Source organism: Opisthorchis viverrini, assembly GCF_000715545.1.
Source record: "Opisthorchis viverrini unplaced genomic scaffold opera_v5_871, whole genome shotgun sequence".
Lineage (NCBI taxonomy): Eukaryota > Metazoa > Platyhelminthes > Trematoda > Opisthorchiida > Opisthorchiidae > Opisthorchis > Opisthorchis viverrini.
This window is the reverse complement of record NW_008752601.1, coordinates 1-12,095: the sequence shown is the minus strand read 5'-3', so window position 1 is coordinate 12,095 and position 12,095 is coordinate 1. Positions and strand designations below refer to the sequence as shown.

The 12,095-nt window shown below is 44.4% G+C and overlaps 1 protein-coding gene across 1 annotated transcript; it reads right to left on the bottom strand.

The window, feature by feature from the left end:
- Nucleotides 1–5,367: 5,367 nt before the first annotated feature.
- T265_15768 (hypothetical protein) lies at nt 5,368–8,302 on the bottom strand (the record flags this gene model as incomplete). The annotated part of the gene is made up of 3 exons (XM_009179102.1): nt 5,368–5,490; nt 5,533–5,608; nt 8,013–8,302. Coding segments are annotated over 3 exons (489 nt in total), but the record flags the coding sequence as incomplete, so codon positions are not given.
- Between the last annotated feature and the right edge of the window lie 3,793 nt (nt 8,303–12,095).

Sequence of the window (12,095 nt, the reverse complement as noted above, 5' to 3'; positions counted from 1 at the left end):
GAGACATTAATTTTGTCATCGGATCTTCAAAGTCTTTTATGAGTAAGGAGGGGTTCACTTATTACGATATACTGCATATTGCAGTAGTCCAACTCTGATTCCACCTCGATCGTTAACCTTTCGACGAGTAGGACGTTTCCCTTAAGAAAAGCGACTTTCAAGAAGAATGTAGTCCCTCTAGGAAAACAATCACGAGGGATTAGATATCAACCAAGTGTGCTCATTCTAAATAGTGGGCACTTCGGTAGCTGGACGATGGAAATGTGACTGGTTTTCCATGTGTTCGGATCACGTAGTTTACTATACAATAAAAACAGACATCCTCCGCGAAATGAGAAACGATTAAGGGCAATTTCAGAAGCGCTTTGACATCAGTTCTCCCGCTCCTGAAAGAAGTACCACCCTGAACTGTACGAGATGCTGACCAGACAGACAACACCGCCTCAATATACAGCTTTGCATCAAAGCCAGATAGCGTGATTCAGTGTTGGACCAAGTTTAGACGGTGTTCTCCCAATAGAATAGCTTGAGGTCGTTGCGTTTTCGCGCTCACGCTATCGCACTCGTTTGTTCGGAATAAAGTTGTTGTGTTCCTCATCATTGGGTCTCTTTCCCGGCACTAGACACTGGAGTGGGAACAGCAATCAGATACAACAGATCGGAAAATCAGCAGATATAACAGTATGCTCAGCTGCAAATTTACTGCTATTGCTGGGACCGAGAAAATAACATGTATAAATTGAAGAGTTTCTCACGGATTTACCGGCCCAAATATAAAATATAGGGATTATACAGAACAGGCATTGGGGAGGAATATCAGGCACAACGGGAGTGTTGTGATATATGTGTGAAGCTAAGTTTATTTGGCTAGTGTTGGAGTTGAAACCCCAACATCGACCCAATTGGCGCACAGTACATGGATCCCATGAGAAGATTCTCAATGCTTTGCTCATCTTAAATACAAAAATATGGGAATTGTAATGCACAGGCATTGCCATTCTAGACGATAGTACAAGAGAATTCCCATCATGTTGGGGAGGGCGACTATAAATCTAAACGATAATGCTAGTGTCAGTGAATTGAGTGAGCTAATTGCATTTGGCTAATGTTGGAGTTGAAATCGGACGAGGATAGTCTCGTCAAACCAAGGAGTGAAGACGTATAATCACTAGAAATGACAGTCCTCCATTTAATTCAACGGTTTTCTGATGCTCACTCGCTGGACGTCCCTCATGCGACCCACACTAATCAAAACAAATGCCTGGCGTAGAGCAATTTCCATTCATTTTTTCACTCGCTTCTATGTGGTACGTCGTTTCATTCCAAGCGGGTATCTGAAGCTGTTATATCTGACTGATGTTCCTGCTCCAGTGCCTAGAGCCGGAAAAAGAACTCACAGACAAGGAACACGACATTATGGCAACGAGCGAGTTCACACGAGTGCAAAAGTTACAGCGGCCCCGAGTTGTTTAAAGGGCCCACCAGCAACCCCTGGACTGACGATGCGGTACTTGCAACATGTGCGTGGGCTATACCACTGCCACCAAGCACCACGACAATATTCAGTTTATCTTCATCAGTTCATCTGCACTTGTGGTAATGAGTATGTCAGAAAATCTGATCGGAGGCATTCAACACTAATAAGTGACCGAGGAACTCCGTACCACGTCAGTTCATCCCAAACTGAACCTGGTCGAAACCAGGAGCTAATTGTCCATCGCCAGGCATCGAATTCACATATATCACGGAGATGGACTCAGCTAATCGTCACGTGTACAACATGAAACAGGCGGCCACAGAGGTCGCAGTTCTTTGAGGCCATACTGATGAGTTTTCTTAAGCTTGTCTTCAGCGCTCAGAAAGACATACGTCTTGCTGCGTCTGCCTTGGTCTAATTCGTCACTCACGTTGTTTCACAATTGTACGCTGCGTTGAATGATTCATCTTCCGCTGTTTTACGCGCTTTGCTGTGAAAAAGAGCGTACGGAATAAATTCATCCCACAGCTGTGTTGTTCACACTACCTTGTTCAAACATCATCGATCAGTCATCACACGGGGAACATTCGTCAACAACATCTTTATTCGAATAATGTCAAAAATTAGTCAACGATTCAGCTGTCCTACTTATTATTGGTCTCATGTATGGTGCGTGGGCGAATATTTCAAGCGATATTCTCGGTTGCCGAATAATGAGTACCAGTCATTTGGAGAAAACAGCTCCGATTTCTAAGACACAAATAGCTTTGAAATTTTAATGCCAAGGCTTGGATGAGTATGGTTCAGACGGATAAGAACAGGTTAAGACATCATTGGTGGTTTGACTAAACAGCACACTCGCTGAAAAAGATTGCACTCGACAAGGTACTATTTACTTACAGTAGTGCTTGTTAACTGGTGCCCAGTATCCGTTCAAATCACACTGGTTTGAACTTTCGCTCATCTGACCGAGCATCAGCAAGTCCATGTCATCATAAAGCGTAGAACTCTTGTAAGTGCGTTCGTCGTACGTTGCGAGTTCGTATTTGCCCAATTGCACACCATCGATCTTTTGGTCGCTTTTCTCAAGCAGTTCGCAATCATCAACAGAAAATTGGCCGTCGTTGTATCGTTTTCGCGCGATCTGTTCCAACGTCGCATCGTATAAAGAATGGAAAGGAAATGACGACTCAATAGCCTAGTTGCTGAATGACACCATTGAAGTTACATTGGCACCCAAAACATTTTCGCCTAATAAACGAGACGGATGTTCTATGTATGTAATACCTGAACCGTTTTGCGTTTCACATATCAGTTTTCGTCAACCTTTGGTGCACTGACAGTCATTGCGTGTGTGTTCCATGCAACCAGGCAGCATCAACTTCGCGGTGGACAGATGAGAATAGAACCGTGCTAGACTAAGAAATGGGGTCTGTGGCGTCATGGTTACAAAAAAAATCGTGAGATGCATTTTGTCGCTAATGTCATCAACCAAATCACGTCTTTCAATAGATTATGGAAGTATATAAAGCTAGAACATTGGAATAGCTAAACCAATAAAGCCCGAAAGATATGCAAGTAACATAACGAAATGGGTAAGGAAATTTGTTCATGGATGTAGGCAACAATATCTCCAACTCCCCACCGGTTAATCGTGGGCTCACCGTTGTTGGTGTCACTAGTTTGGTGGGTTGGGCGCCCCGTCGGCAATTTCGTGTTCAGCTCCGGGGCTTTAGAAGACTATTTTGCTGTTGATCATGCTCGTGCATTCGGACATCACACGTGATTTACTCGGCCAATTGTAGGCCCCTCGTGCATACTCCACACGGCGTTCACCACTTACATAAGTAGCTATCGCCAGCTTGGAACGCCTCAGCTGAAGCGGTATTGGTGTGTGCCCTATGTTGGATATATATTATCTTTTTTCACCAACTGCCTCTGCACATCCTGCGCCTAACCGGATTCGTGTAAAGATTTGGTCAACACAACCCCTACCAGGCCGGAATCCCGCTTGCTAATCTCGAGTCAGTATCTCACGAGCCACCGTAAGACGACGAAGCACAATTGACGTCAACAGTCTCGTTACGATCGGGGTCAAGCTGATCCACCTTTGGTTACCACACTCACTACGAGCTCCTTTCTTGAAAATGGGCAACATAATCGACTCTCCAGTTGCTGGCACAGACTCCTCTTCCCAAATGCAAGCGCTGACAGAAGAATTTACCCTCATCTTTGAACAATGCAGGGGGGGGTCGTCCGGGACCAGTAGCTCGGTGGCGCTTGAGAGAACATATGCAGCGTAAACCTCCGAGGCCACAGGTGGTTCCACGTCATATGTGAGCTCCAGATGAGTGGCGGATGGTAGGCACGACAATCTTTGTTTGAAGTATCCGACCCATCGGTCGAGGTGTTCTTTTTTATTCAAGATGGCATTCCCTCTCTGATCCTTGATGGTTTAACTAACAGGTGGTTTCCGTGGACTAGTCGCACGAAACAACTGAAATAATCCTCGGGCAATACTGGCTTCCTGGGTCTCTTCCATTTCTTTGGCTTTGTGTGTCCACCACCCTTCACAGTCGGCTCACACGCTAACTTTCACTTGATAACTAGTCATGCCAGGCTTTGTTTAGGACCGCCCGAGATATTTCCCCGAGATTTAAGCAGTGTCATCGTTCGATCTGTTATCCAGTGCTTGAGTGCGCCTGTCGTGCTGTGTCAGGCGAAATTCGCAGCACCATGCAAAGAGGCGGCAATCTCGTCCCAGTATGAATTAAAATCTGATGGTGGAGCCTTCGGAATAGACTCTAGAAGACGATTCTTGTAAGGTCTTCTAACATCCGGATCTGCCCGTCTTTCAGTTGCCATGCGATTTGTCCGCACCTTACGCGGCCCCGGGAAACGTAGGGCGAAGCGACTCCGGATGAGCGCGTGGTCAGAGTCCACAAATGTGTTCCAAAACGACCGGTAGTCAGTTATGGATCCGCGCCATCGGTAAATGATGGCAATGCGGTCGATTTGAGTTTGCGGTTGACATGCCTTTGGAGAACACTATGTGGCCAGACGATTTCAACTACTTCGGAAGTTGGTACTGCATAAAAACAGCCTGCGATCAGCACACAGCTGAAGCAGTCATTCAACATTGCCCGTACGTATCAGGTCTGATACATGTCGACCTCTTAATTTAGTCTCAGATACGATAAGCCGGTCCACTAATGCATTCATACCTCCGGCAACCACCATGGTAACCGAGCTTTTATCTTGCCACAGGGCGTCGTAAAACTTGCTTTTGATGGTGTCCGAGCTACAGTCAGTTGGGGCTTAGGCAGACACGATAAACTGAGAGCGATCAACTTCCCACTTGTGAGACTCATTCACAGACGTTGCTAGATGAACCGCACAGAGGCGGCTATCATCAAATATTCATTCAAACAAGGATACTTCCGCCCGGTGACTTAGGATTATACCAACACCTGCACATCTCGCCGCAGCAGCTTCTGGATCACCAGAGGTACGTAGCCGAAATCGGGTGGAGAGTGATAAGGCGGTTAGCCCAATCACTGTTGTTGCATCTTGAATTCTTGTTTCTGATACACAGCACACATCAATGCCAAGAGAGTCCGGTGTAAGAGCGAGAGAAGCTAGTTGTCCTGCTTGCTTCAGAGTGCGGACATTGAAGGTGGATAGATACACAGGGTGTCGAGGCTTGAAGATTGACTTAGGAATCTTTGAGAATGTCGGCGCCATGTGAGAGTAGATTTTGTACGCAAATAACAGATGCAAGACGTCCTATGTGCAAGGCTCATAAGGTTCAAGCTATTAATGGGGTGGAGAATGGGGGAGGAAAAAGTATGTGAAAGAGTTAGAAAGGAGGCGCCAACAGCAACCTATTTTCACTTACCCGCCCTGATGTATGCAGTGGGTAGGGCGAGCTGGTTAGTGACACCACGCGACGGCCTATGTGGCATGGCAGTAGTGTTAGTTGTAAGTGTCACGGATTTACATGAGTTTGAATACTGTCAGGGAGCCCACAACTAGAAAAAAGGACGTTTAAAGACCTCAACCAGTGTTTGACTTAAAAGCTCAGTCGCAAAGCAGCGATGTTTGGCCGTTTCTACGGAACAGGTCGCCAACCTGCAACCTGGAGGACCGAGAGACTGTGTTTGTCAGACTAACAACCATTTACCAGCTTGGTATGGGAGACTCTGTGGGTGTCGCGGGGACACCCCTCAACTATAGCTTAGTCAGTCGCTGAGGTGCGCAAACCGTCGCACCAACATAGGATTCAGTCTCTTCGTGACGGCACAAACTGGTTTCTATCCATCGTTGCAAATGATAGATACCAAGCTTGAATGGAGCACATCAAAATGGTCATTAGAAGTGAAATTAAACCCACCTTATCACAAAAGTCGTTGCTATACGGGGCAACCAGTATGTAATCTAGGAATCAAGACATCAGTTGAGTTTTATTCCCATAAAGATGTGTAAATAGACAACGAGGAAGGATAGATTATCGCGAACTTACTCATGAATGGAAGGATATCATGGGACATAAGGTACAAGTCTGAAAACAAGTGGAGAAAATTTCCGGCTGTCAGCATTCGAAGGTCATAACTACGCTGACGGGAGCACATCACAACTTACTTTGGAGATTTAGTCGTAGGCATGCCAATAGGTTTTGTGCTTTTGTTCTCGCCCATTGTGGAATACACTTCTCCATCACAGTAACTTGATTAGCGCCTGAACCCCAAACAATCAGGATTCTCTGTTGTGGATGGTTTTCAAAAGCAGCATTGTGAACGAGCAAAATATTCTCCACGTCAGATATTTCGCCAAGCTGACGATGAATTTTCAAGCTTCATAAAGTATCTCTGCCATTGCTCACCAGTTGCCCCAGAACTACAAGTTGTTTCATATTAGATTATAGCATCTGCGTATTTGTCTGCACAGAGGAGAAAAGCCTCAACTACTATTGGATTTGGATGTTGATGGGTAGCACGATTTCGTCTGAACAAACTCTTATGAAGAAATGATCGGACAAAACTTGTTTGTTATTGAACTGCATCATCCAGTGCACAGGATTTGCTAACGCAAACCCAAACACTTTGAGGGTAGTAAGCAGAAACGAGGAAAAGTTACGCGGAATGATGAACATTTGATACCCGTGTCGTCTCCTGTACAGAGAAATTCGGCCACTGTAGTGCGTTTCCACCAAATGAAGTGGTTTTGGTTTGTGGTCTAGTTTGAATGTACATCACCGTTCTTCAGCAACTGTTGCAAATCCCAAAGAGATGCGCAAATAAAAAAAGGTGCAAAAATAAGCCATACACAAGTCGATGATCCCGCACACAGTATGGTATGACGCCTCACTCGTCCGAACAACAACATCGCGCAAAATCATCCTGTAGAGTTATCCTTTTCTCAGCCCGCCGTATGCACTAGATTGGAGAAGACCAGCTGCCTTCCAGTCAGCTATTACCTCATGCAATAGATAAGTGACAGTGAGAACAAGCTCGACTCTGTTCATTTAAGTAGTTGGTAAGGCTCGATGATGTCACGACAAATGAAATAATCAATAGACAGGCGCGCATCTAGTTGGTGATGATCCTATGAGGCGCTGTTGACCATTACAATACTTCTTCTATACATTAGCGGAACTATTCTCCCCTACTATTTATGATGGGTCCAAACTGACCGCCGATGTGACAATGGCAACGAGTGGGAGTTGCTTCTACGGGCGCATTTTCCAAATGCTCAAATTCAAGAAATGATCCGCCAGGTGCTTGATGACATTAGTTGAAATAGTTTCGGGTCTCCGCTCGAACTTATTTTGCCCTTAATTAAAGTCAGACAGTTTTGCCCGCCACGATATTCGACGATGGCTTCGTCGCGTTATGGATGACCAGGAGTATAATTATCGCTTCAAGAGCATTCAACTACCCTTGGGTCTTAGAATCTCCTGAAAAACGTCATAAACAAGATATTCAGCTGCGTTCCAGATAAGTCTCCCGTCAAACCCAAATGGATATGCAAATGAGTGCATTTGTCTTTGAGACATTGTCTCGACCTTTAAGCTAGATGATAATTGTGATATTGCGATCCATTCCATGATATCGCACCGAGTGGCGACTACATGAAGCAGACTGACAGGCGCTCTGATCAACACATATGACAGCATTAGGGCCAAGTTGTGTACACCTACAGGAGGGGAGCTGTGTGTATTTTAGTAGTAGAATTCGCAGTGTTCTAGTGCCGGAAAACCTCAGCATTACAATGCGACGATCAGCCGATAAAACTAACAATCGTTCAAGTAAGGGATAACTCAGGCAATCGCGTTTGGTAGGTTTCAGTCGTTTATACGCCATCGTCAATCACTATCCGACCGAGCCGAGTGTCTACAGCGGCTGGCGGACTAAACGCTGGGGAAAATCATCAAAACCGAGGCTGTTTATTCGTTTTGCCCACCACACCTAACCGAAACAAATTGAAACAGAAGAGATAAACTCATGTGGTTTTGACCTGTAATGAAGATGCTCACCCCCCCGGGGTGATCATCACTTTGTGCTTGGACTTACCGTAGGTGTCACTCTTCTGCCCCACCCCAACCGCTGTTCCACACCCCTTCCCATCACCGGGAAGCAGTCGGTTAACACGCCACATTAGGAAATCGTGAGATTCTCCCTGTTGATGTGGTGGAGTTAGCTTGTCCCCGTCGACCTTGATCGTGTAGAGAAGCTCTGTTGCCTTCGCCTGAACCAATTGCTTGGAATGGTAGTGACAGTCGGAAAACAAGCCGGAATCCCAATGCTGTTGGGCGCGTTTAGCCAGCTACAGTGAAAAGAATGCACAATGTAGATGAGTTGACGTCACATTGGATAGATGAATCCATGTTCAGCTGGCCAATAAAGTATGGGACGTGATTGAAAGATGCATTAATCGCTCGGACGTCATAAACTTGTTCTTCTACAACAAAAAATCTGGAAGAATTTGGTCTTTAGGGCCAGCAATTTTATAGCTTTAAACATGTCAGGTTCATGGGGCAAAGTACTGAGCAGTCACTTCTATTTCGTCGTTTTCGCTAGCCCTGGTTGCGTAACAAGCATTGCAGTGAAATACATTGCTTAAATAAAAGCAGAAAAAAGTTTGGGTAAAAAACATTTGTCTGTAAATTTCCTTGGTGCTCAGCTGAATCACGAGTGAATCGCTGGTGTATGATAAGCGGGAGTTGATAGGTTCATCATATGAGGAAATTTAGCCATCTGTCGGGCAGTTACGTTTCCAGCCAATCGGAGCTCTGTTGTATGAGTACGCCCGCATGACATCGATTAAATCCTATTAAAACACGCCACAAGTCAGTCTTGACCCGAGACGTGAATGATCGAAGCTGTGTTTTGAAGAGTATTTTGGTGGGTCTGAAAATAGCGGCTTTGATACGTAGACAAAGAGACAGCTATGCATATTTTTTGCGGCAAATTGAATTGACCGCAGCCCAGCATGGTTGAGTCATGTTGCGTGTTTTTGAAACATGGATGCGAAATCGTGGCGATAATATGGATTGTATGTCTGAAGTACGCGGCTGGTGCGAAAGATGACCTTGGAATGTTTATGTGATAGAATGCGAGCACTCCTTGGATATCATAAGCAAGAGGGTGCCCGCGATTAGTACGAAAGAAAACCAACCGAGGATGTAATTGAGCAAAAGCTTACAGAATGAAGGTTATAGAATGAAGGTACTGCAGGAGCGTAGTACTTTGAGTATTTTGAGAGAGGTGGTATCTTGGATTCTTCTAGGCAGATGGCAGCTAACCATCAAGGACGATGAGTGACCCAGAAAAATCCGATTAATTTGCGTAAAAAACAAATGCACATGCAGTATACAAGTTTGGTGTGAGAGATTTACGTGTGAATTATCCGCTAAAATTTCTATGTTGGTCCGTATACAAGGTCAACAGGAGCGGTGTCCGTTCATTGATAAAACGAAATTTGGACTCAATAATTTGCAGAAGTCTGCATCTTCGAATGCATCGCTTTGATCCAAGAAGCGTACTTGGGTTTCTGTGTGAACAGACACATAGAACGACGTATGATTCGCATTCACCAATAGTAAAAATCCACAGCCGATGTGTTCTGTGTAAAAAAAACAGTCACTGTTTCTACCTGGAATTTGCTTCGATTGAATAAAGAGTGTGATTTTACTGGATAGCTCCGCCAACTTACAACAAATCGCTTGATCGTTCTCGTCAATGCTTAACGTGTTTCCCTATGCACCTTGGTATCACTAGATGTCACATAATTGGTTGAACCGATTTCTTCTGCAGAAGGTTCAACTTATTGTCATCCGTAAAGAAAGACGTACTGTCATTTAGCACAGGCGGCTAAGTGTAATGGCTGATGGGTTTCAAGCACCACTTTGGGGTATGGTTCTTCGTGTTTAATAAACTGCGGTAGCATAACCACTTTGTGTTCATTTCATTCACAGGCATATTGTTGTTCTGTTTGAGTAAGATGAATCTATGCAGTAGGGTTAGGGGATTATTGCTCGTACTTAGGAATCATTTGCTGCATTTCACTGTTAGTTTTGGGTCTAAATTGATGTACTGCCAGAAACAGAGTAGTAACGTGCAATGAGAGAATCGATATGCCTACCCGACCAGAACATTGTGGTTCAAACCGCGAACAGAAAGTGTTGCCCTTCAACCAAGTAATATGCGACAAACCGTGGGCCTGCTTTCTCACATCAAAGAACAACAAAGAACACTTGCGTGCAGTGTGGCACTGCAGACTCTAAATTACCACGTTATAGCGTGTACCTATGTAGCTCATCACGCTATTGATCTAGGATGTCGAGTGTCAATTTACTTCTCTGTTTTATGAGTTCCACATTCAATAATTTTCAGCCGTGATCGTTATGAAATATCATCACCACGGTATGACTTCCCTTCCAGTCAGTGTATTCACTAACACCGAGTGTCTTCGACGAAATTGGTAATATATTCACAAATATTCCTTTCCACGTTGGACATATCAGTGCAATTGATGGTTATATGCTTAGGGTGAGCGGATTTTTGAAAAAAATCCAGAATACACAAGTAATTTCGAATGGTTTTCTTCAACTGGGCAGAATATTGCACAACCAGACGTGAGAGTATGGTAACCCACAGAGCACCAGATACAAGAAAACCCGAAACGCCACCATTTCGGGCTGTGTTGCCGAGGTATCGCGAATAGGGTCTCAACCAACGATTTCATTGAGCTATTGGTGAGGAGATGGGAAGATTTCCTTCTTTCGCCTGCACTCCGTTTGTCATCTGAAGCCTTAGTATCAGTTTTCCATTTCTCCGTGAGATAGTCACTGCTCTATCAACTCGAAACATTCAGAATGGATAGAATCATCGTTTAGTAAATTTTTATGCTGTACTACACTGTTTAAATGTTATTAAAGCCTTTCAGGTGTATTGATGATCCGTGTGCGTAAGGTGAATCCACGCCGCAGGGGTAGGGGAATAATCTTCGTACTTAGGAATCTTTTCCTGAATTACAATGTTAGATTTGGGTTTAGATCCATATACTGCCAGAGCTAAAGTAGTACCGTGTAGTTATGAAATCGATATGCCAGCACAATCAGAGCATTGTGGTTTGAGTGAAGAACAGAATGTGTTGCACTTCAGCCGAGCAATACGCGACAAACCCTTCTCGCACGTCAGAGAACAACAATGTACACCTGCGTGCAGGTGACACTGCAAACTAAATTACCGCGCAATGGTGTGGACATTTGTAGCAGCTAACGTTATTGATTTAGGATGTTGGCTGTATCTATTTACATTTCTGTTCCGAATTTTCTCAGCCATGCTCGCCAAAAAATATCATTATCACGGTATTAACCACGTCCCGGACAATGCAGTCAGTACCACCCCAACTTTTCGATAAAACTGGTCCTCGATTCAAAAATATTTCCTTCCAGTTTGGAAGCATCAGCCTAGTCAACAGTTATATGCTTAAGATGAAGAGCTTTTAGGAAAAATCAGGAATGGATATGAATTGGCCGGAATATTGCTCATCCCACTTGAATATTCTGAGTTTGAGATTGCGGCAAGCCACAGAGCACCAGGCACAACAAAACTCGAAATGCCACCGTCTTGGGGTTTTTACTGAAGTATTGCGAAAAACCAAAGTCGCCTCGCAATGAGGCCTCGACCATCGCATTCCGTGAGTTATTGGTGAGGAGATGGTAGAGCCTCGTAATTTACACTGATTTCACAAACACAACCAACAATTTTGGAAAGTTTTTTCCTTCTTTCGCCTGCATTCCGTTTGTCATCTGAAGCCTTAGAATCAGTATTCCGTTTCTCCTTGAAATAGTCATTGCCCTATCGTCTCGAAACATTCAAAACAGATCGAATCATCCTTTAGTAAACTTTTATACTGTACTGTACTGTTTAAATGTCAATGAATTCTTCATATCATAGGCTGTGAACACGGTGAGCTGGATCAATGTCGAACTTACCAAGAGTTATTCCGGAGACTAGCCTCACGTACAAAGTCGCGTACCAGAAAGCCAGCTGCAGCATTTTGCTCCCGTTCAACGTCGACAGGTGAACACATCTGACGTTATTTATAACTA